The sequence below is a fragment of the Corythoichthys intestinalis genome, chromosome 13 (assembly GCF_030265065.1).
Source record: "Corythoichthys intestinalis isolate RoL2023-P3 chromosome 13, ASM3026506v1, whole genome shotgun sequence".
In the NCBI taxonomy this organism is placed as follows: domain Eukaryota; kingdom Metazoa; phylum Chordata; class Actinopteri; order Syngnathiformes; family Syngnathidae; genus Corythoichthys; species Corythoichthys intestinalis.
In genome coordinates, this window is record NC_080407.1 from 17,868,621 (window position 1) to 17,894,768 (window position 26,148).

General features: G+C 41.4%; 2 protein-coding genes across 3 annotated transcripts in view; both read right to left on the bottom strand.

Moving 5' to 3' along the window:
- Window positions 1–866: 866 nt before the first annotated feature.
- On the bottom strand, window positions 867–17,271 carry LOC130929067 (sodium- and chloride-dependent GABA transporter 2-like). The gene is made up of 15 exons (XM_057855980.1): window positions 17,243–17,271; window positions 16,991–17,167; window positions 16,568–16,702; window positions 11,712–11,852; window positions 11,556–11,643; window positions 11,359–11,491; window positions 11,143–11,277; window positions 4,784–4,887; window positions 4,570–4,694; window positions 4,401–4,513; window positions 4,174–4,311; window positions 1,725–1,827; window positions 1,557–1,657; window positions 1,326–1,496; window positions 867–1,251 (listed from the first exon to the last, which is right to left on the bottom strand). Exons 1-15 carry the CDS (start codon window positions 17,247–17,249, stop codon window positions 1,102–1,104), a joined length of 1,821 nt encoding a protein of 606 aa, XP_057711963.1. The 5' UTR covers window positions 17,250–17,271; the 3' UTR covers window positions 867–1,101.
- Window positions 17,272–23,151: 5,880 nt separating this feature from the next.
- kdm5a (lysine demethylase 5A) overlaps window positions 23,152–26,148 on the bottom strand; it is a 31,071-nt gene continuing 28,074 nt past the window's right edge. For both annotated transcript variants that reach the window (XM_057853903.1, XM_057853900.1), the window contains exon 29: window positions 23,152–23,652. In XM_057853903.1, the coding sequence (XP_057709886.1) occupies window positions 23,389–23,652 (264 nt within the window). In that variant the 3' untranslated portion in view covers window positions 23,152–23,388. The remainder of the gene's footprint in view (window positions 23,653–26,148) is intronic.

Sequence of the window (26,148 nt, forward strand, 5' to 3'; positions counted from 1 at the left end):
AGGACAAAAGAATACTGAATTGCATCCGAAGAACACCATACCCACTGTGAAGCATGGGGGTGGAAACATCATGCTTTGGGGCTGTTTTTCTGCAAAGGGACCAGGATGACTGATCTGTGTAAAGGAAAGAATGAATTCAGTAGAGTGGAAAATACTAATTTTCCACTCTAATTTGGAAATAAATTCTTTAAAAATCAAACAATGTGATTTTCTGGGGGTTTTTTCCCCACATTCTGTCTCTCATGGTTGAGGTTTACCCATGTTGACAATTTCAGGCCTCTCTCATATTTTCAAGTGGGAGAACTTGCACAATTAGTGGTTGACTAAATACTTATTTGCCCCACTGTACGTCCAAATTTCCCATTCATTTCCAATGGCATTTACATTGCACTGACGCCCATGTTCACAGATGCCAATTAGGGCTATGCACGTCCATGCCATTGACAGTCATGTATGCCCAAGTATGTCAATGCCATTGATGGCCATGTACATCAAAATATCAACAATAAGTGACCTGTTCTCAACCGAACGTGACCCTGAAATGTCCCCAATTCAACAGGAAGTGACCTAATTGATCTGTATGTACCCTTGCAAACAGATTTTAACCATTCTTGGGGTGCGTATTACAAAAATGATCCCAAGTTTTTTAACTGTAGATATTTGTTTTCAAATCATAAGAATATTATTGTATGTCTACACGTGTTGCACCACCATCAGTCACATTTGTTCTTAGGTGGTGCCTTTTTAAATGATTGTATTTCAGTGCGATAGACGTCCAATCAAATTTGAATTGCAAAATAAAATAAAATACTCAGAAAAACAGACAGTATTTATTTAACAACAGATTTACCATTTTCTTTGTACAGTTAAATTCATTCCAGTATAAAATAACAGACTACTAAAGCATTCTACAGCAGTAATCTTGTTAACATTACATATTTCCATCAAATTTCCCAAAATAAATCGCATACAATACAAAGAACAAAAAAAAAAAGCCAGATCAATTGAGAACACAATAATATAATACAAAGAGGTGTCAGCTACAGCAAGCTATTCATGATTTAGCCGTTTTAGAGTTACTTGTGTAGCTTTGCTAGCACCTCATAAATTGGAGTCTTGTTCCGACACGGAATGGTAGCCATTTTTATTCCAGGTAGAGTCTTCTTCTGGTGCAAAAATGGCTAACAACCTCTCTTGCTCTCTCTTGGTTTTGGGCAAGTCCTCAGACGGCGTTATTAGCAGCTTGATGCGCTGTCAGAAGACCAAAAAATGAGCGTCAAGAGTGGCTAATTCGTTTATATTTCGCTAAATTATCAAGACATTACCTCCCTGAACGTCCCTTGTGTTGTGCTGATCTTATACGCCATCCACAAGGGGATGCAGACCATGGAGGAAAGAGCCAGCAACCAGCCAATCACGTAGCCCCACCATGGATACACATACTCGTTGTTGTATTTCAAGGGTGTGTATTTAATGAGAGAGAAGGCAAAAGTACCCTAAGGAGACAATTTGGATTAAATCTCGCCCTGTTTTTAATTATGGGCGTTGAAACTCACAATACACGTAGCTGGGGTGAAGAACATCCAGCAGTATTTGATGTAAGGCCCAGGACGGTAGCCAATCATGTCTTCGATGTTGTCGTAAAAGCGATCGGCACCTGGGGAGTCCCGTTCAAGACGTTATTTTGAGAGGGTGAATGTGAATAATGATAATGCAGTGCTTACCGTAAACCCAGGCAATGCAGACGGTCTCAAAAAGACCCATGAAGAGAAGACACATGCCACTAGCGGCATAGTAATCAAAGAGCTGGAAGACGTACATGCCTCCCTGAACAAACAATAGGAATGGAAGGTTTTATTGAGAAAGTGCCATTGAAAATGAATGGCCCCATTGAAAATGTATGGAAACGTTTTGGGTAGAATTGGCTGATCATTTTTGTAATTCTATTCTATTTTTAATGAGTGTATTATTGTAGGATGAGTAGCATTTTGAAAATGACAAATATTATGTTCTTGCGTTTGGAGATGAATGGGACGGAGCCCCCAGGGCACCAGGGTAGAATTTTTTTTCATAGGTGATCTATGTAATCTGCGGGTACAGTTTAGTGGGGACAGTTTGGTAATATGTGGTACAGATTACGAAATTGTTGGTACATACTACTAAACTCTGGGTACAGATTAGTAATATGGGGGTACAGTTTAGTAATATGTGGGGACAGTTTAGTAATATGTGGGTACAGAGTACGAAATTGTGGGTACAGATTACTAAACTGTGGCAAAGTGTCGTCATCATTGGGTTCAGATTACTAAACAACTGGAACAGATTACTAAACTGTAGGTACAAATTACTAATCTGTGGGTACAGTTTAGTAATGTGTGGGTACAGATTACGAAATTGTGGGTACATATTACTAAACTGTGGCACAGTTGAGTCATCATTAGTTCAGATGATGAAACAATGGGTACCGATTACTAAACCGTGGGTAAAATTGGTAATCTGTGGGTTGATATTCCTAATCTTTGGGTACAGTTTAGGAGCCTGTGGGGACAGTTTAGCCATCAATGGGTAGAGATGACTAAACTGTGGGGACAGTTTAGTAATCATTGGGTACAGATTACTCAACAATGGGTACAGACTGTAAATACAGTTTAGTAAACTGTGGGTACAGATTAATAAACAGGATAAAAGTTAAGTAATTTGTGGTTACATCCGTGGGTACAGTTTAGTGACCTGTGGGGACAGTTTAGTAAGATGTGGGTACAGATTACGAAATTGTGCGTACAGATGACTAATCTGTGGGTACAGATTACTAATATTTGGGTACAGTTTAGTGATATGTGGGGACAGTTTAGTGATATGTGGGTACAGATTACTAATATGTGGTTACAGTTTAGTCATCTGTGGGTACAATGGTACATATTACTAAACTGTGGGAACAGATTATTTAACTGCAGGTAAAGATTACAAAATTGTGCGTACCGATTACTAAACTTTGGCTTTTTAACTGTGACACAGTTTAGTAATCATTGGGTACAGATCACTAAACAATGGGTACAGATGACTAAACTGTGGGTACAGTTTAGTCACACAGTTTAGTCAACTGAAGGTAAAGATTACTAAACTGTGGGTAAAGTTAAGTAATCTGTGGGTACATATTACTAATCTGTGGGTCCAGTTTCGTAGCCTGTGGGGACAGTTTAGTCATCAGTGGGTAGAGATGACAAAGCTGCGGGGATAGTTTAGTAATCATTGAGTACAGATTACTAAACAATGGGTACAGACTGTGGGTACAGTTTCATAAACTGTTTGTACAGATTACTAAACTGTGGGGACAGTTTAGTTAAATGTGGGTAGTTTTGTCATCTGTGGGTGCAGATGACTAAATTTGGGCACAGTTTAGCAAATTTAATTACAGACTGCAGATCACTAAACAGTGGGTACAGATTACTAAACTGTCGGTACAGTTTAGTAAACTGTGGGTACAAATTACCAAACTGTGGGACAGATTAGTAACCGCTTGGTAGAGATCACGAAACAGTGGGTACAGATCACTAAACAGTGGGTACAGTTTAGTAAACTGTGTGTACAGATTACTAAACTGTGGGTACAGATTACTAAACTGTGGATAAAGTTAAGCAATCTGTGGGTACAGTTCATTAACCTGTGGGGACAGTTTAGTAGTATGTGGGTAAATTTTTGTCATCTGTGGATACATATTACAAAACTGTGGGTACAGATTACTTAACTGTGGGTAAAGATTACAAAATTGTGGGTACCGATTACTAAACTGTGTATTATGGATAAACTGGGACAGTTTAGTAATCATTGGGTACATATTACTAAACAATGGGTACAGATTAATAATCTGAGGGTACAGTTTAGTATACTGTGGGTCCAGATTTCGAAACTGTGGGTAAAGTTAAGTAATCTGTGGGTACATATTACTAATCTATGGGTCGAGATGAATACCCTGTGGGCACAATTCAGTCATCTGTAAATCCAGTTTAGTAAACTGTGGGTACAGATTGCTAAACTGTGGGTACAGATTACTAAACAATGGTGGGTAAAGTTTAGTAAACTGTGGGGGAAATTGAAAATTGAACATTTTCTACCCTGGCACCCGTAGCTTTTTTTTTTGTCCCAAAAATCAATGTTTCAGCTGCAATACCTTACCTCCATGAGCATGATGAGGCCGACAAGGAAGGAAAGTAGCACCACGAGCAGGAGAAAAAGCTCCCGCCGATTTTTCCGTCGGAACGTGGCAGGGTACATGTCGACGATGGCGGTCACGAGGCTTTCCACGCACACGAACTAAAAAATTAAAAACAGCGTCAAAGTAATCATTAGACGAGAACGTTCACTCGTTCATTCATTGACAAAGCGGAGTCGAATATACTCGCCTGACTGTCCAGCCCGAGAAAAACAATCATGATGAAGAATAGGGCAGCCCACAGGGGGGAGAAAGGCATCATGGTCACGGCACGTGGGTACGCAATGAAGGCTAAACCTGGGCCTGAAATGCAAAACTGATCAAATTACATCACAAATTTTTAAATCATGCATCTTTACCTGATTCCGCCACTTCTGATATAGGAACGTTTTGCTCGTAAGACATGAAACCAAGAATGGAGAAGATCGCAAACCCGGCCACGAAACTGGTGCCGCTGTTTAGAAAGCACAACGCTAGACAATCTCTGCAACAAAAATGATAGACTTGATTCGTTTGATTCCCAAACAAACAAAACTAGAATGAATAAAAATGGGTAAAAACAGCTGATCTGACCTGTAACAGTTGTTGTTGTATTTGTTATAGCTGCCTAGCGCTGTTAAAGAGCCTAAGCAGATAGCATAAGAGAAGAAGATTTGGGTCCCGGCATCCATCCAAACCTAAATGAATGACAATAATCAAGTTATGTCAACGTAACAAAAAGATGTAAACATGGCGTTGCGTTACGTTACGCGATGCTATGCTAGGCGATGTTATACTCATGTTAATGTCATATCAAACATTAACATTATGTGAATGTCATGCTATGCTGTGCTATGCTATGCTGTGTGTTATGCTATTATGTTATGCTATGCTATGTTATGCTATGCGATGCTGTGAGTTTTGTTCTGTTATGGTGTGCTATGCTGTGCAATGCTATGCTCTGCGATGTTGTATCTCATGTTATGTTATGCTATGCTATGCTATACGATTGTTGTGTGTCATTTTATGCTATGCTTTACTATACGATGTTGTGTGTCATGTCATACAATGCTATGCTGTGCTATTCTATATTGTGTGTTATGTTATGCTATGCGATGTTGTGAGTTATGTTATGCTATGCTATGCGATTCTTGTGTGTCATATTATGCTATGCTATGTTATACGATTGTTGTGTGTCATGTTATGCTATGCTATGTGATGTTGTATGTCATGTTATTATGTTATGCTATGCTATGTTATGATATGCTATGCTGTGCGATGTTGTGAGTTATGTTATGTTATGCTATGCTATGCGATGTTGTGAGTTATGTTATGGTATGCTATGCGATTGCTGTGTGTCATATTATGCTATACTATGCTATGCTATGCGAAACATTACCATTATGTTAATGTCATGCCATGCCATGCTATGCTATGCTATGCTGTGTTTTATGTTATTATGTTATGCTATGCTATGCTATGTTATGCTATGCGATGTTGTGAGTTATGTTATGTTGTGATGTTATGTTATTCTATGCTATGCGATAGAGGTGCACGATGATTATCGGTCCGATAATTATCGGTCCGATAATAGGAATTATGACGTCATCCCAATAAATCCAATAACATTGTATATTATCAGGCCCAATTCGGGCCTATTAATATTAATTTTGGGACTGTGTCGGTGGGTTGGGATGTGTGCGTTTTTTTCCACGCCTGTTTACATACCTATATAATGTTATTGGATTTATTGGGATGACGTCATAATAATTTGTACATCATAGATATCACGTTTTTACATGATGGCAATCATGTTTTTACATCATAGATGTCCCGTTATTACATGATAGTTATCCTGTTTTTACATAATATTTGTCACATTTTTAGATGATAATAATCACGAAAGTCTTGTTTATGTTCATGAAAATTCTGGTTAGGTCAAAGGCAAAATCTATGCTGAATCCACCCCTAGTATTTTTTACCTACAAGTGTTCAAAAACATATATATATATATATATATATATATATATATATATATTATCGGTTATCGTATCGGTATCGGCCTTAAGGAGCAGGAAGTTATCAACATCGGTTTCAAAAAATGGATATCGTGCACCCCTACTATGCGCTGTTGTGTGTCATGTTATGCTATGCTATACAATTATTGTGTGTCATGTTATGCTATGCTATGCTATGCTATGCTATGCGATGTCGTGTGTCATGTCATGCTATGGTATGCTGTGCTGTACTATATTGTGTGTTGTTATTATGTTATGCTATGCTATGCGATGTTGTAAGTTATGTTTTTATGTTATGTTATTATATGCTATGCTATGCGATGCTGTGTGTATTGTTATGCGATGCTATGCTTTGAGATTATTGTGTGTCATATTATGCTATGCTATGCGATGTTGTGTGTCATGTCATGCTATGCCATCCCATGCCATGCCATGCTATGCAATGTTGTGTGTCATGTTATGCTATGCTATGCGATTCGATTGTTGTGTGTCATGTTATGCGATGCTATGCTGTGCGATGTTGTCGTGTGTCATGTCATGCTACGCTATGCTGTGCTATGCTCTGTTGCGTGTTATGTTATTATGTTATGCTATGCGATGCGATGTTGTGAGTTATGTTATGTTGTTATGTTATGTTATGATATGCTATGATATGCTATGCTATCCTGTGCTGTACGATTGTTTTGTGTCATGTTATGCTATGCTACGCTATGCTATGCGTTGTTGTGTGCCATGTCATGCTATGCCATGTTATGCGATGTGTGTCATGTCATGTCATGTCATGTCATGCTATGCTATGCAATGTTGTGTGTCATGTCATGTCATACTATGCTATGCGATATGTGATGTGATGTGATGCGATTCGATGGAATGCGGTGAGCTGCACTACATTACAAGCGTAAACATCAGCTTTTTATATTAGAGCCTATCATGGACCATTTGCTTTCATTTCCACGATGTATTGTTCTCATTTACTTTGACAATTATTAAACCGACTCCAGATATGGCGTAAAATTAGACTTGTTTGTAACTCTGTCTCCTGTTTACGGTCTCAGTGGAGTCCAATCTATCTAATCATTGTGGTTCCTGCGTCTTTTGCAGAGCGCAGATGGACACAGCAGGTTCCTCTAGCAAAGAACCACGGGGAATCTGCATCTGGTGCCTGTTCAGGCTCTCATTTAAGGATTTTTCACTAATACTGTGACTGTTATATAGTGTATCTCTAATACTGACACTAGATATGTTTTACGACTAGAAAATAGAATATCAAGGGAAATCGCACGGTGATGCTTATTTGCTGGTTGTTAAGAGTTAGGGAAATTCCAGGTCACTTACTGTCAAGGGTGAAAGTGGGCCGTAATGCCCGTTCTGGAAAGAGATTCGCGGCCGGAACGGTGCTTTGATCGTGACTATATGACGGCAACTGTCAAAAGTCCACCATACAAGTATCTCCAAGAAGTAAACAATCTACTAATGTCAGATTTATATACACAACAAGCCTAATAAAGTGCTTGTTTAGCGCCATCTGTTTCTGCCAAGATCTATTATTTATTTATTCAACGAAGTTCTGCCCAGCGGCTCAGCCTCAGTGTATCTGACAAGTCGCGTCGATGCAAAGCACCTTGGACTCAGTCGTCCGTTTATTTGGCTGTTAGACTGACATGTGATCAGCATGGATAGTTAGCTCTGATTGGTTCAAATGTTTTCTGGAACAACAAAAAAAAAAAAAGAACAAACCAGATAGGCAAAGGACCACTTGTTGAATTAATGCAATGAAAAAAAGCAACGGAAAATTGACACTTTTTTTAAAATTGTGTGTTATGCGATGTTGCGTGATGTTGTGTTTCGTATGTTATGTTGTGTTATGCTGTGGTCTGTTGTGTTATGCTATGTCGTGCTGTGTTGTGTTATATACTGTGTTGTGTTGTATTATGTTATTTTGCGTTATGCTGTGTTCTGTTGTGTTATGTTGTTATGCTTTGTTGTGTTATGCTGTGTTGTGTTATGTTGTGTTTTGCTGTGTTATGATGTGTAGTGTTATGTTGTGTATTATGTTGTATTATGTTGTGTTGTGTTATTTAATGCTGAGTTGTGTTGTGTTGTCTTGTGTTATGTTGTGTTATGCTGTGTTATGTTGTGTTGTTGTGTGTTATGTTATGTTATGTTATGTTAATCTGTGTTATGCTGTGTTGTTGTGTGTTATGTTATGTTAATCTGTATTATGTTGTGTTTTGTTGTGTTGTGTAATGCTGTGTTGTGTAATGCTGAGTTGTGTTGTGTGATGTTGTGATGTGGTATACTGTGTTGGGTTGTGTTGTGTTATGTTGTGTTTTGCTGTGTCGTTATGTTGTGTTTTGCTGTGTTGTGTTATGTTGTGTTTTATGTTGTATTATATTGTGTTGTGTGATGTTGTGTTGTGTTATGTTGTGTTGTTTTATGCTGTGTTGTGTAATGCTGAGTTGTGTTGTGTGATGTTATGTTGTGGTATGCTGTGTTGTGTAATGCTGAGTTGTGTTATGTTATGTTGTGTTATGCTGTGTTATGTTGTGCTTTGCTGTGTTGAGTTATGTTGTGTTTTGCTGTGTTGTGTTATGTTGTGTTTTATGTTGTATTATATTGTGTTGTGTGATGTTGTGTTGTGATGTGTTGTGTTATGCTGTGTTGTATTGTACTTTATGTTGTGTTATGCTGTGTTGTGTAATGCTGTGTTGTGTAATGCTGAGTTGTGTTGTGTGATGTTATGTTGTGGTATGCTCTGTTGGATTGTGTTGTGTTATGTTGTGTTTTATGTTGTATTATATTGTGTTGTGTGATGTTGTGTTGTGGTATGCTGTGTTGTGTAATGCTGAGTTGTGTTATGTGATGTTGTGTTATGCTGTGTTATGTTGTGCTTAGCTGTGTTGAGTTATGTTGTTTTGCTGTGTTATGTTGTGTTTTATGTTGTATTATATTGTGTTGTGTGATGTTGTGTTGTGATGTGTTGTGTTATGCTGTGTTGTATTGTACTTTATGTTGTGTTATGGTGTGTTGTGTAATGCTGTGTTGTGTAATGCTGAGTTGTGTTGTGTTGTGTGATGTTATGTTGTGGTATGCTGTGTTGGGTTGTGTTGTGTTATGTTGTGTTTTATGTTGTATTATATTGTGTTGTGTGATGTTGTGTTGTGGTATGCTGTGTTGTGTAATGCTGAGTTGTGTTATGTGATGTTGTGTTATGCTGTGTTATGTTGTGCTTAGCTGTGTTGAGTTATGTTGTTTTGCTGTGTTATGTTGTGTTTTATGTTGTATTATATTGTGTTGTGTGATGTTGTGTTGTGTTATGCTGTGTTGTATTGTACTTTGTTATGTTGTGTTATGCTGTGTTGTGTTATGTTATGATAAGTTGTGTTGTTTTATGCTGTGTTGTGCTGGGTTATGTTGTGTTATGCTGTGTTGTATTATGATGAGTTGTGTTGTGTTAGGTTATGTTGTGTTATTCTGTGTTGTGTTATGTTATGCTGTGTTGTGTTGTGTCATGCTGTGTTGTGTAATGCTGAGTTCTGTTGTGTTATGTTGTGTTGTGTAATGCTGAGCCATGCTGTGTTATGCTGTATTGTGTTGAGTTATGCTGTGTTGTGTTTTGTTGTGTGATGCTGTGTTGTGTTTTATGTTGTATTATGTTGTGTTGTGTTATGCTGTGCTGTGTTGTGTAATGTTGAGTTGTTTTGTGCTGTGTTGTGTAATGCTGAGTTGTGTTGTGTTATGCTGTTGTGTTTAGTATGTTGGATTACGTTGTGTTGTGTTATGCTGTTGTGTTTCGTATGTTGTATTATGTTGTGTTGTGTTATGCTGTGTTGTGTAATGCTGAGTTGTGTTGTGTTATGATGAGTTGTGTTGTGCTGTGTTGTGTAAAGCTGTTGTGTTGTGTTATGTTGTGTTATGCTGTGTTGTGTTGTGTAATGCTGAATTGTATTGTGTTATGCTGTGTTGTGTTTTATGTTGTGTTGTGTTATGATAAGTTGTGCTGTGTTGTTTTATGTTATGTTGTGTTATGGTGTGTTGTGACGGGTTATGGTATCTTATGTTGTGTGTTGCTGTGTTGTGTTATGATGAGCTGTGTTGTGTTATGTTGTGTTATGCTGTGTTGTGTTGGGTTATGTTATGTTGTGTTATGCTCTGTTATGTTGTGTTATGCTGTGTTGTTACGTTGTAAGATGCTGTGTTATGTCATGTTGCGTTCTGCTGTGTTATGTTATGCTGTCTTGTGTGTTGTGTTATGTTATGCTGTGTTGTGTGTTACGTTACGCTGTGTTGTTACGTTGTAAGATGCTGTGTTGTGTTATGTCATGTTGCGTTCTGCTGTGTTGTTATGTTATGCTTTCTTGTGTGTTGTGTTATGCTGTGTTGTGTGTTACGTTATGCTGTGTTATGTTATGCTATGCTATTCTATGCGATTTTATGCTATGTTACGTTACATTGCGTAAGTTACGTATGTTATGCTACGTACGTTACGCTACGCTATGCGATGTTATGTGATGTTATGTTATGTCATGCTACGTTACGTTAATGTTAATGTGGACATTTGGACTTATTTTTGTTCGTTATGTTAGGCTACTTTTTTATTAATTTTCTAATCGTTTAAAAAAGTCAATGTTTGCATAATCTTTAAAATATCTTCCACTTCAATGTGCACTATGAGTCATTTGTACTTGTTATTGTTCATTTACGTTAACTGATATCTTTATTATTTATGTTTAAGTGTTTGTCATATGTTCTTAAGTTCTAAAGTGGTTAAAATTGAGATTTTGCATTTAGGTGTTATTTATGTTAACTGTTATTTTGCATATTATTGAAAAAATATCATTGGGAATGAAAATCAGTTTCTCGTGTATATCTCATTACATGCCATGTAAGATCTGTTGTGTTTTATAGGTATAATTGACCCTGACATTTTAATACCTGCGGGTCCGCCAGACGTCCCAAATCAGGATAGAGGTAAAACTGAATCCCAATCCCAGCACCGGGCAAGGTTAGCCCCCTCACCAGCAGCACAATTAGCATCAAATACGGAAAGGTCGCAGTGAAGTAGACCACCTACGGGATGAAGAAGAAAATAAACAGCTGTTTCTCCGTCTTTTTCAACCCTAAACAAATAAAATTTCGCTCCCCACCCACTTTTCCTGTGGATTTAACCCCCTTCCAGATGCAGAAGTAGCACATGACCCACGCGATGAACAGACACAAGACCAGGTCCCAGTTGAGCGAGCCCATGTGGTCGATGCCTGGTGAGATTCTCAGCGCTCGCCTCCTGTTGAGAGCAAAAATAGACGTATAAAATCATTCCCTCGAGTTTAAAAACTTCCAAAACTCACTCCCAGAACTCCATGACGGGCGAAGTAGCATTAGGGGAGATAGTTTGATTGATGGAGGTGTTTCTCCTCTGGAATTCCACGCAGTTTTCTGGAGAAAATAAAACAGAAATCTGGTTATTTTCCAGGGTTGCATCGAAAACAGAGACGGTTTATTACCTGTGTTCCATGTGTTGTTGCAGGAGGACCAAGGTAGATCCCAGGAGAAGGAGAAAGACAGATAGAACATCCCCCATGCTAGGACTATGATGTAGTAGAAGTTCAGAAGGGTCACTATCACCTGGGTGCCATAGCCGAGACCTGAAGAATGTCAGCCATTAAACATGAAATGACATGGGGAATCATTACACATTTTATAATCCAACATGCCTCCTAGCATGAATTGCAGCGCTACAGATGTAAATAACAATCAAAATTTATGTTCTATAATCATTATTTCTTCAATTACTGTTTGTTTCATTCATTGCTAGTTATGGTATTTTGGTAACGCTTGATTTGACAGTGGAATCATAAGACTGCCATAAGACTGTCATACAGTTGTGGTCAAAAGTTTACATACACTTGTGAAGAACATAATGTCATGACTCTCTTGAGTTTCCAATTATTTCTACAACTCTGATTTTTCTCTGATAGAGTGATTGGAACAGATCATTCTTTGTCACAAAACACATTCATGAAGTTTGGTTCTTTTATGACTTTATTATGGGTGAACAGAAAAAAGTGATCAAATCTGCTGGGTCAAAAATATACATACAGCAGCGCTAATATTTGGTAACATGTCCCTTGGCCATTTTCACTTCAATTAGGCGCTTTTGGTAGCCATCCACAAGCTTCTGGTTGAATCTTTGACCACTCCTCTTGACAGAATTGGTGCAGTTCAGTTAAATTTGATGGCTTTCTGACATGGACTTGTTTCTTCAGCATTGTCCACAAGTTCTCAATGGGGTTTAAGTCAGGCCATTCGAAAACCTTAATTCTAGCCTGATTTAGCCATTCCATTACCACTTTTGATGTGTGTTTGGGGTCATTGTCCTGTTGGAACACCCAACTGCCCCCAAGTCCCAATCTTCGGGCTGATGACGTTAGGCTATCTTGAAGAATTTGAAGGTAATCCTCCTTCTTCATTATCCCATTTACTCTCTGTAAAGCACCAGTTCCATTGGCAGCAAAACAGCCCCACAGCATAATACTACCACCACCGTGCTTGACGGTAGGCATGGTGTACTTGGGGTTAAAGGCCTCACCTTTTCTCCTCCAAACATATTGCTGGGCATTGTGGCCAAACAGCTCGATTTTTGTTACGTCTGACCACAGAACTTTCCTCCAGAAGGTCTTATCTTTGTCCATGTGATCAGCAGCAAACTTCAGTCGAGCCTTAAGGTGCCGCTTTTGGAGCAAGGGCTTCCTTCTTGCACGGCAGCCTCTCAGTCCATGGAGATGCAAAACACGCTTGACTGTGGACACTGACACCTGTGTTCCAGCAGCTTCTAATTCTTGGCAGATCTGCTTTTTGGTGATTCTCGGTTGAATCTTTACCCTCCTGACCAATTTTCTCTCAGCAGCAGGTGATAGCTTGCGTTTTCTTCCTGATCGTGGCAGTGACAAAACAGTGCCATGCACTTTATACTTACAAACAATTGTTTGCACTGTTGCTCTTGGGACCTGCAGCTGCTTTGAAATGACTTTCCTGACTTGTTCAAGTCAATGATTCGCTTTTTCAGATCCATGTATGTATATTTTTGACCCAGCAGATTTGATCACTTTTTCTGTTAACCCATAATAAAGTCATGAAAGAACCAAACTTTATGAATGTTTTTTGTGACAAAGAAGTATCTGTTCCAATCACTATCGGAGAAAAATCAGAGTTGTAGAAATAACTGGAAACTCAAGAGAGCCATGACATTATGTTCTTCACAAGTGTATGTAAACTTTTGACCACAACTGTAACTATGACATGACAATATCATGGGCATTACTGAAGGCTTATGACAGATGTCATTCAGTGTGGTCCGGCAAATTATGTAACTAACTCAATTTAAGTCCAGCTCGGATCTTTTACATCCATTCAAAACTGAGATCATTTGTTGGATAATTATTGCTAATGACAAGTGTCATGTCATAATTATGATTGTCTAATGGCAGTCATATGGCACTACTGTCCAATAAAGTGTTACCAAATACCATAACTAGCAATTAGTGAAACAACTGGAACAGTAACTGAAGAAATAATTACCTCAAAACATGAATTTTGATTGTTATTTAGATCTGTAGCGCCGCAATGCATGCTAGGAGGCATGTTGGACAACAACCGTGTTGACAGCAGAGGTTGACTGTCTCTCCCAAAGGAGCAGTGACAGCCAATTGAAGCTTCTTGAAGCAATGAAGCTTTGCAGCCAATTGGTTCAAAGCTTCATGGTGGTTCATTTGGTCTTATTACAGTCGTATGGTGTCGCTGTCAAGCAAAGTGTTACCAGTTAACATCTTTGGTGTAAATATCATAAAACCAAATGAACCACCATGAAGCTTTGAACTAATTGGCTGTGAAGCTTCGTTGCTTCAAGAAGCTTCATTTGGCCATCACTGCTCCCTTGGGGGATACAGTCAAACTCTGCTGCCATCTCCTGTCAACACTGTTTTCATTCAACATGCCCCCTAGCATGCATTGCAGCGCTACAGATGTAAATAACAATCAAAATTCATGTTCTCTACTAATTATTTCTTCAGTGTCTGTTCCGGTTGTTTCATTGATTGCGAGTTATGGTATTTGGCAACACTTTATTTGACAGTTACACAATAAGACTGTCATTCTGTCAGGAAACAAATGCAGGGAAAGGGAGGCGGGGCAGATGAATGGTGCAAAAATGATTTAATTAAAGCCAACAAAAAAACAAAGTGCAAAACAAAGGCTGTGGTTATCTCAAGAAAGCACAGAGGCAAACAAAATTGTTGCTAGCAAAATTGGAACACGAGGGCTTGGATAGACATCGACTTCGACATTGACATAGACCAGTGCTTCTCAATTATTTTCTGTTACGCACCCCCCCAAGGAAAACGTAAATGTTTCGCGCCCCCCCAAACTCTGCCGCCACTGTAAATAGTATCATTTGTCTATAATATTACTATTATCAGTACGCCTCTGCCTCACGGTGTGTCCTTTTTTTCTCTTAGAGATCAACTTATAAAGTATCACTTTATTAACATTGTTTTGTTTGTAACAGAAAAGACTTAACGCGCATCAATTTGCCTCAATCCAAAAAACAAATCACATCCAAACTAAAAATACACTCAAGGTACATTTTTGACCATTTGATACTGAACAATAAAATCAGAAAATAATAACATTCAAATTGATTAGAAACATTAACTCATGAGGACAATATGCCACAATATAACACTGACAAAGCGGGACGATTGTTGGCAATATTCAGCACGTTTTCGCTGAAAAACAACCAAGCAGCTTATCAATGAGATTGGGCTCTAATGTTTTTAAGTGGCGTCTTAATTGATTTGGCTTCCGGCTGTCCGCTATGATCATTTTTAGACACAGTAAACAGTGGTCTTTCCTCATCTACCACTGTATTAAATGTCAAAGCCAAAAGGCAAACGACCCGAAAAAAAGCGCATGCTGGGCGGCCGAGGGAGAACCGTAGGTGAGGGCGGTCGTCGTGACAATCCTACACCGAAAATGGCACTTCTCGGGCGGAAACGTGAGATCCGGAGAAGACAGTGGGTCGCTGCGAGAGTCCGGCCGGAAAGCGGCTTTCGAAAACGGCGCACAGCTCTTCATATCTCTCTTCTGTATGCTCTCGCTTACTTCAAAAATACTGCGCGCACTTTGAAAATGACAGCGCCACTGCCACCCACTGAGTGGATGTGCAAGTACACTTTATTCTGGTACGGCAAAAAAAAAAAAAAAAAAAAAAGCATGTTCCCTGAGGTCACATGCGCCACCCCTTGCATAACTCTGTTCCCCCCTGGGGGGATGCGCCCCACTATTTGAGAAGTACTGACATAGACAATGACGCAACAAGGAGTGAAAAGAAAATGGGAGCTTATATACACACATGCAGACAAAGGGTAATGAGACAACGAGGAACAGCTGGGCAACACATGAGGATGCAGGTTGTTAGGAGCAGGCACAACAGATGAAATCAATGGGCAATCACAGGGACAAGTCACACTAGGAGAAAACCAACACAAAACCTAACACATTTGACCAAATGAACCACCATGAAGCTTTGAACCAATTGGCTGCAAAGATTCATTGTTTCAAGAAGTTTCATTTGCCCATCACTACTCCCTTGGGGGAGACAGTCAACCTCTGCTGCCACCTGCTGTCAACACTAATGTCATCCAACATGCCTCCTCGCATGCATTGCAGCACTATAGATGTAAATAAAAATAAAAATTCATATTTTGTGTTAATTATTTTTTCAGTTACTGTTTTAGTTGTTTCATTAATTGCTAGTTATGGTATTTTGGCAACGCTTTATTTGACTGCGGCATCATAAGACTGTCATAAGACCAAATGAACCACCATGAAGCTTTGAACCAATTGGCTGCGAAGCTTCATTGCTTCAAGGGGCTTCATTTAGCCATCACTTCTCCATTTGGGGAGACAGTCAACCTCTGCTGTCTACACTGTTATCATCCAACATGCCTCCTAGCATGCATTGCAGCACTACAGATGTAAATAATATAACAATCTTGTTCTATGCAAATTATTTCTTCAGTTACTGTTCTAGTTGTTTCATTAATTGCTAGTTATTTGGTAACACTGTATTTGACAGTGGCGCTATAAAACTGTCATAAGACCATCATAATTATGACGTGACACTGCCATGTGCATTAATAAGTGCTAAAAACAGATGCCATTTTGTGTCATCCGGCAAATTATCTCACTTTTGAATGGATGTAAAAGATCCAAGGAGGACATGAATCGAGTAAGTGTCATAATTTGCTAGACTCTGGTTTATAAAGCATACTACGGAATCTCAAGATTGTGATTATCCTACCTTCAAACAGCGGGCTGATTTTCCTCCAGCAAGTCACGCCTCCCTCGCTCGTGTACTGACCCAGCGCCGTCTCCAGAAAGAAGACGGGCACCCCGCAGGCGAAAAGAAAGATGAGGTACGGGATGAGGAAGGCACCTGAGAAGTGACGAAAGCAGGCATTTCTATAATTTTAGAACTCTCGACTGAAACCGGACGCGTCTTCTGTCGGATCTTCGTCGACAGCTGCCGCGAACAGCTGCGTGACCCGTGACCTTTGACCCCGCCACCCCGCAGAGGTAGAGCACGCTGTCTCCGAACCCCTCCGAAAGGGGACATTCCTTACAAAAAGGGGCTTATTTACATTGGAATAAAACCGCAGGGGTGATAAACAACCTTTGTTTTACATTTTTTTTGAGCGGGGGATGCTCGCATTACAGCACTTACCTCCTCCGTTCTTGTAGCAGAGGTACGGAAAGCGCCACATGTTGCCCAGCCCGATGATGGAGCCCGCCACGGACAGAATGAACTCCACCTTGTTGCTCCACTGGCCCCTCTCCTCCATTTTCACCTCCGAGGGGGGCGGCGCGCTGCCATTCTGGAGGCCCAGTTTGACGTTATCACCTAAAAAAACATGGAAAAAAAATCAAAATATTTGCATGATTGACACTCATAAGCATAACGCGTCGATTATCTTACCTATCATCGCGCTTGTGATACCCACTCGCGTTGCCGCGTTGAGTTGGTTTATCAGTAAATGCTCAAGTTTTAGCATTTAAGTAGACTAGGGAGGAAGAGGCGGGGGCTTGAAATGCTAAACTTAGGCCAGCCTCCACTGTCTTGGTCATGTGATCAGCTAAGAGCAAAGTGCATCGTTTAAACTTGACAGTCAACTTGATGGAGGGCCACCTAAGTCGCAAAATCCAGACAGTTGTACATGAAGTGGGCATTAATGAATGCTTGTGACAGATGTCACTGACTCCATTTATGTCAAGCTCAGATCTTTTACATCCATTCAGAAGTGAGATAATCTGTCAAATGTGTTACCAAAATACCATAACTAGCAATTAATGAAACAACTAGAACAGCCACTGAAGAAAGAATTTTGATTGTTATTTACATCTGCCGCGCTGCAATGCATGCTAGGAGGCATGTTGGACGACAAATGTGTTGACAGCAGGGAGCAGTGATGGCCAAATGAAGCTTCTTGAAGCAATGAAGCTTTTCAGCCAATTGATTCGAAACTTCATGGTGGTTCATTTGGTCTTATGGCATTCGTATGATGCCGCTGTCAAATTAAACGTGACCAAAATGCCATAACATGCAATATAGAAACAACTGGAACAGTAACTGAAGAAATAATTAGCACAGAATATGAATTTTGATTGTTTTTCGCATCTGTAGCGCTGCAATGCATGCTAGGAGGCATGTTGGACGACAACAGGGTTGACAGCAGTTGACAACAGGTGGCAGCAGAGGTTAACTGTCTCCCCTGAGAGAGCAGTGATGGCCAAATGAAGCTTTTTGAAGCAATGAAGCTTTGCAGCCAATTGGTTCAAAGCTTCAGGGTGGTTCATTTGGTCTTATCACAGTCGTATGATGCCGTTGTCAAATAAAGCGTTACCAAAATACCAGAACTAGCAATTAATGAAAGAACTGGAACAGTAACTTAAGAAATAATTTGCACAGAATATGAATTTTGATTGTTATTTACATCTCTAGCACTGCAATGCATGGTAGGGGGCATGTTGGACGACAACAATGTTGACAACACAGGTTAGCAGTGTACTCCAAGGGAGCAGTGATGGCCAAATGAAGCTTCTTGAAGCAATGAAGCTTCGCAGCCATTTGGTAATTGGTTCAAAGCTTCATGGTGGTTCATTTGGTCTTATGATAGTCATATGATGCCGCTGTCAAATTCAATCAATTGTCAATAAATTGTTACCAAATATCATCACTAGCATTTAATGAAACAACTAGGACAGTAACTGAAGAAATAATTAGCACGGAACATGAATTTAAATTGTTATTTACATCTGTAGTGCGGCAATGCATGCTAGGAGGCATGTTGGACGGCAACAGTCTTGACAGCAGAAGTTGACTGTCTCCTCCAAGGGAGCAGTGATGGCCAAATGAAGCTTCCTGAAGCAACGGAACTGCAGTCAATTGGTGCAAATCTTCATAGTGGTTCATTTGGTCTTATGACAGTAGTATGATGCCGCTGTCAAATAAAGTGTGACCAAATACCATAACTAGCAATTAATGAAACAACTGCAACAGTAACTGAGGAAATGATTTGCACAGAATACGAATTTTGTTATTTACATATGTTTTGCTGCAATGCATGCTAGGAGGCATGTTAGACGACAACAGGGTTGATAGCAGGTGGGAGCAGAGGTTGTTTCTCCCAAGGGAGCAGTGATGGCCAAATGAAGCTTCATGAAGCAATGAAGCTTTGCAGCCAATTGATTCGAAGCTTAATGGTGGTTCATTTGGTCTTATGACAGTCGTATGATACCGATGTCAAATAAAGCGTTACCAAAATACCATAACTAGCAAGTAATGAAACAACTGGAACAGTAACTGACGAAATAATTAGCACAGAATATGAATTTTGATTGTTATTTTCATCTGTACTACTGCAATGCATGTTAGGAGGCATGTTGGATGACAACAATGTTGACAGCAAGTGGCAGCAGAGGTTGACTGTCTTCCCCAAGGGAGCAGTGATGACCAAATGAAGCTTTTCGAAGCAATGAATGGTGGTTCATTTGGTCTTATGACAGTCATGTGATGCCACTGTCAAATAAAGCGTTACCAAAATACCATAACTAGCAATTAATGAAACAACTGGAACAGTAACTGAAGAAATGATTAACACAAAATATGAATTTTGATTGTTATTTATATATATAGTGCTGCAATGCATGCTAGGAGGCATGTTGGATGACATCAGTGTTGACAACAGGTGGCAGCAGAGGTTGACTGTCTCCCCCATGAGAGCAATGATGGCCAAATGAAGCGTCTTGAAGCAATGAATAGTGGTTCATTTGGTCACAGCTTTGCTGTGGTAGATACAGCTTTAACACCCACCCAGTTAATTTGGGGACATTTCGGGACACATCTCGTTGCATGGCTGTCAACGGCATCAACTTTGTTGAATGTCAGTGGGCTGTGATGGTTTGGTTTTTGGTGAAAAATCGAATCACTTGCTAACAATAGCACCAAAATATGCATCGTTAGTGTAGGCGTTCAAAGTATTTCTTGTTGTTTTTGCAACGCGACACTCCTATTGGTGGGTTCGAGACAGCAACCCGATGCTCCTATAGATGCGTTAGATACGGCAACGCTACGCGCCTATTGGTGCGTTCGATATGGCAACGCGACGCTCCTATTGGTGCGTTTGATTCAGCAACGCTACATGACTGGGACAATTTTCGCCGCCACTGTGATGTGTCAACACGACACTCCGATTGGTGAGTTCCATAGGGCAACACGACACTCTTGTTGGCGCAATCAATACAGCAATGCAACACTCCGATTGGTGCGTTTGATACGGCAATGTGACGCTTTTTGTGCGTTTGATACAGCACGCGACTAGGACAATTTTGGCGCTGCTGTGATGTGTCAGCACGACAATCCTATTGGTGCGTTTGATACAGCAACGAAACGCTCCTATTGGTGCGTTTGATACAGCAACGAGATGCTCCTATTGGTGCGTTCGATACGGAAACGCGACGTTCCTATTGGTGCGTTTGATACAGCAACGAAACGCTCCTATTGGTGTGTTTGATACAGCAACGAGACGCTCCTACTGGTGCGTTCGATACGGAAACGCGACGTTCCTATTGGTGTGTTCGATACAGCAACGTGACGCTCCTATTGGTGCGTTCGATACACTTATTGGTGCGTTTGATACAGCAACGAAACGCTCCTATTGGTGCGTTCGATACAGCAACGTGACGCTCCTATTGGTGCGTTCGATACAGCAACGTGACGCTCCTATTGGTGCGTTCGATACAGCAACGTGACGCTCCTATTGGTGCGTTTGATACAGCAACGACACGCTCCGATTGGTGCGTTTGATACAGCAAGGAACGCTCCTATTGGTGCGTTCGATATGGAAACGCGACGTTCCTATTGGTGTGTTCGATACAGCAACATGACGCTCCTATTGGTGCGTTTCATACAGCGATGCAGTGTTCCTATTGGTGCGTTCGACATGGCAATGCGACACTCCTATTGGTGCATTCGATACAGCAAGGCGACGTTTCTATGAGTTTGATACAGCAACGCGACGCTCCTGTTGGTGCGTTTGATACAGCAACATGACGGTCCCATTGGTGCGTTCGAGACGGAAACGCGACGTTCCTATTGGTGCGTTCGATACAGCAACGTGACGCTCCTATTGGTGCGTTTGATACAGCAACGAGACGCTCCTATTGGTGCGTTCGATACAGCAACGAAACGCTCCTATTGGTGCGTTCGATACAGCAACATGACGCTCCTATTGGTGCGTTTGATACAGCAACGCGACGCTCCTATTGGTGCGTTTGATACAGCAACGTGACGGTCCCATTGGTGCGTTCGAGACGGAAACGCGACGTTCCTATTGGTGCGTTCGATACAGAAACGTGACACTCCTATTGGTGCGTTTGATACTGCAACGAAACGCTCCTATTGGTGCGTTCGATACAGCAACATGACGCTCCTATTGGTGCGTTTGATACAGCAACGAAAAGCTCCTATTGGTGCGTTTGATACAGCGATGCAGTGTTCCTATTGGTGCGTTCGATACGGCTACCCGACGCTCCTATTGGTGCGCTTGATGTGGTAATACGACGCTCCTATTGGTGCGTTCAATACAGTAAGGCGACACTCCTATTGGTACGCTTGATACAGCAACACGACGTTCTTATTGGTGCGTTCGAGACGGCAACGCGACACTCCTATTGGTACGCTTGATACAGCAACACGACGTTCTTATTGGTGCGTTCGAGACGGCAACCAGACGCTCCCATTGGTGCGTTCGAGACAGCAGCCTGACGCTCCTATTGGTGCGTACGGATACGGCAAAGCGACGCTACTATTGTTGCGTACGGATACAGCAAAGCGACGCTACTATTGGTGCATTCGAGACAGCAACCCGACGTTCCAATTGGTGTGTTTGATACAGCAACACGACGTTCCTATTGGTGCGTTCGATACGGCAACGCGACACTCCTATTGGTGCTTTTGATACAGCAAAGCAACGCTCCTGTTGGTGCGTTCGATATGACAACGCGACGTTCCTATTGGTGAGTTTGACACGACACACGACTAGGATAATTGTCGGCGATGCTGTGATGTGTTAGTGCGACACTCCTATTGGTGCGTTCGATACGGCAACTCGACACTGCTATTGGTGCGTTTGATACAACAACGCAGCCCTCCTATTGGTGCGTTTGATACAGCGAGACGCTCCTATTGGTGTGTTCAATACGGAAACGTGACGTTCCTATTGGTGCGTTCGATACAGCAACGCGACGCACCTATTGGGGCGTTCAACATGGCAATGCGAAACTCCTATTGGTGCGTTCGATACAGCAAGGCGACAAGGACAATTGTCAGTGCCACTGTGATGTGTCAGTGCGACACTCCTATTGGTGCGTTCGATACGGCAACTCGACACTCCTATTGGTGCGTTTGATACAACAACGCAGCCCTCCTATTGGTACTTTCGATTCTGCAACACGACTTTCCTATTGGTGCGTTCGATACTGCAACGAAACGCTCCTATTGGTGCGTTCGATACGGCAACGGGACAATCCTATTGGTGCGTTTAATACAGCAAAGCGACACTCCTATTGGTGCGTTCGATATGGTAACGCGATGCTCCTATAGGTGCGGTCGATTCAGCAACCCGATGCTCCTATTGTTGCGTTGGATACGGCAATACGGCAACGCGACGCTCCTATTGGTGCGTTTCATACGGCAACGCGACACTCCTTTTGGTGTGTTCGATGCTGCAACCATCACTCCTATTGGTGCGTTTGATACAGCAAGGCAACGCCTCTACTGGTGCGGTCAATACAGCAACATGACGCTCCCATTGGTGGAGAAAAGTGAGCTTGACTCCTGTGCTGATTTACTGACGCAACATTCAGCAACCAATCTTTGCAAGTGCTGAAGTATAAATTATTACCTAATTTTAGAACTGATATAATCTAGATCATTAGACCAGCAACATTTCAGTTTCGATACTTTTGACAACCCTTGAACGGCATGAAACATCACAACTGCATACAAATGGTTATGCAACACATCTAGACAGACAATGCCCAGTTCAAATTGGATGCCTAGCACTGTCAATGGTGTTGAAATATTAGCAATCACTGCTAACAACAGGTCGCACAACATTCTTCAAAAAATTGAACGTCTAGCGCCGTCAATGGTAGCCAAATGAAGACAGCAAAGCGGCTAAGGCGAGTTTCCACCAGATTTTACCTGAGGGTAACTTATGAGTAGACTCCGCCCCCTTCCCTAGCACATTCCTTTCTGCAAGACAAATAAACTTGACTCAAACGGTGATTAAAAGACAAGCATATTAGCACACATGAACTGTTTGACTAGGAATAGTTTATTAAAAGGTGACAAAACAAAACAAAGCCACGAACCATTATTTTAATTGCTTTCAAGCTATATACATTATAAATAATTCCACTACGTTACAACTGGTTTTTGTACTTAAACAGGAGGAAGATTTGTTTTTTTGTGTTGGACTGGTGATCGGTTATTGTCGAGGGAGTGTCCGGGAAGCAGCTGGTGGATGTTTCTAGAGCTAGTCTTTGAGGGCTAGCGTAGCGCTAACTGTTGTGAGGTTCCTCTGCTGGGTTTAGATGCACGGCGGTGCGGGACCACGACGTGCCGGTTGTCGCTAGCAGGTTCGGCGTGGCTAGCATCACCACGGTTTCCTGGGCCGGTTCCGCCTCGGCCGAGCGGGATCCCGCGGCTTTTAGGGAGCAGTCCACGCAGATGTAGTCTTCATTTTCGGCCATTTCGCACGAGACGCCCACGCACACCTGGTGGAACCACTCGTCGCAGCCTCCGTCGCACTGCACCCAGTCCACCTTGGAAAGGAACCGACAGGTTGCTACCAAAATCTTCAACTAGAATAGAGTATGTTAGCTTAATGGCTAGCGGCTAACACTGTCAATGGCAAGGAAAGCACATTCACAACCAGTCTTTGAGTATATAGAGTATTATTAGAGTCTATTTTTAGAGTAATAGAGTATATATTTTTGTTTTGCTGTTCATTTATTTTTGAGATAGCTAACGGTACGATTTACGATACAAGACTCACGATAGAAAACAACTCATAAACAGGACGTCGACCGGTGACAAACTCATTCCAGTTCACAGCAGACGGATAAAAATAGCTTGTTTTTCTGTTTATTAGTCATTCTGTCTAATAATTTAGAATGATTTCCTGATATTTGTTGTCTCGCCATATCATCAGATGATCGTTAATGTGTCGTGAGATACCTTAGATACCCTACGTTAGACCCTTTAGAATCACAACTCGACCTCAACAAAATCCTATTCACGGCAATGAGGTTCTAAGTACAACAAAAGAACAATTGGCTAACTTACATAGCAAAAGTCCGCTATCTTAGCATGCTAACTTTTTTTTTTCTTTACTGTCCTGATATGACCAGGACATGTCCCCCAAATGTCCCCAAATGACATATCAGGTCATTTGGGGACATTTCATGAACGTGTCCTGGTCATATCAGGTCATTTAGGAACATTTCGGGGACATGTCATGGTCATATCAGGTCATTTGAGGGACATGTCCTAATCATATCAGGTCATTTGGGGACATGTCCTGGTCATATCAGGTCATTTGGGGACATTTCAGGGACATGTCATGGTCATTTAAGGTCATTTGGGGACAGTTAGGAGACATGTCCTGGTCATATCAGGTCATTTGGGGGACATGTCCTGGTCATATCAGGTCATTTGGGAACATGTCCTGGTCATATCAGGTCATTTGGGGACATTTGAGGGACATCCTGGTCATTTGGGGACATGTTATGGTCATTTAAGGTCATTTGGGGACATTTAGGGGACATGTCCTGGTCATATCGTAATTTGGGAACATTTCGGGAACATGTCCTTGTCATATCAGGTAATTTGGGGACATTTCGGGGACATGTGCTGGTCATATCAGGTCATTTGGGGAACATGTCCTGGTCATATCAGGTCATTTGGGGACATTTCGGGGACATGTCATGGTCATTTAAGGTCATTTGGGGACAGGAGACATTTCCTGGTCATATCAGGTCTTTTGGGGGACACGTCCTGGTCATATCAGGTCATTTGGGAACATTTCGGGGACATGTCCTGGTCATATCAGGTCATTTGGGGACATTTGAGGGACATCTCCTGGTCATTTGGGGACATGTTATGGTCATTTAAGGTCATTTGGGGACATTTAGGGGACATGTCCTGGTCATATCAGGTTATTTGGGAACATTTCGGGAACATGTCCTGGTCATATCAGGTAATTTGGGGACATTTCGGGGACATGACCAAGTCATATCAGGCCATCTCGGGGACATGTGCTGGTCATATCAGGTCATTTGGGGAACATGTCCTGATCATATCAGGTCATTTGGGGACATGTCATGGTCATTTAAGGTCATTTGGGGACATTTCCTGGTCATATCAGGTCATTTGGGGGACACGTCCTGGTCATATCAGGTCATTTGGGAACATTTCGGGGACATGTCCTGGTCATATCAGGTCATTTGGGGACATTTGAGGGACATGTCCTGGTCATTTGGGGACATGTTATGGTCATTTAAGGTAATTTGGGGACATTTCATGGTCATATCAGGTCATTTGAGGGACATGTCCTAATCATATCAGGTCATTTGGGGACATGTCCTGGTCATATCAGGTCATTTAGGGACATTTCGGGGACATGTCATGGTCATTTAAGGTAATTTGGGGACAGTTAGGAGACATGTCCTGGTCATATCAGGTCATTTGGGGGACACGTCCTGGTCATATCAGGTCATTTGGGAACATTTCGGGGACATGTCCTGCTAATATCAGGTCATTTGGGGACATTTGAGGGACATGTCCTGGTCATTTGGGGACATGTTATGGTCATTTAAGGTCATTTGGGGACATTTAGGGGACATGTCCTGGTCATATCAGGTTATTTGGAAACATTTCGGGAACATGTCCTGGTCATATCAGGTCATTTGGGGACATTTCGGGGACATGACCAAGTCATATCAGGCCATCTCGGGCACATGTGCTGGTCATATCAGGTCATTTGGGGACATTTCGGGGACATGTCATGGTCATTTAAGGTCATTTGGGGACAGGAAACATTTCTTGGTCATATCAGGTCATTTGGGGGACACGTCCTGGTCATATCAGGTCATTTGGGAACATTTCGGGGACATGTCCTGGTCATATCAGGTCATTTGGGGACATTAGAGGGACATGTCCTGGTCATTTGGGGACATGTTATGGTCATTTAAGGTAATTTGGGGACATTTAGGGGACATGTCCTGGTCATATCAGGTAATTCGGGGACATTTCGGGGA

What these genes read in the sequence shown, in the direction of transcription:
- LOC130929067 (XM_057855980.1), bottom strand. An exon ending in CTGCTACAAGAACGGAGGAG is followed by an intron (nt 16,703 to 16,990) that starts GTAAGTGCTGTA and finishes GTCACTTCTCAG; the next exon opens with GTGCCTTCCTCATCCCGTAC. An exon ending in ATCAGAAGTGGCGGAATCAG is followed by an intron (nt 4,514 to 4,569) that starts GTAAAGATGCAT and finishes TTTGCATTTCAG; the next exon opens with GCCCAGGTTTAGCCTTCATT.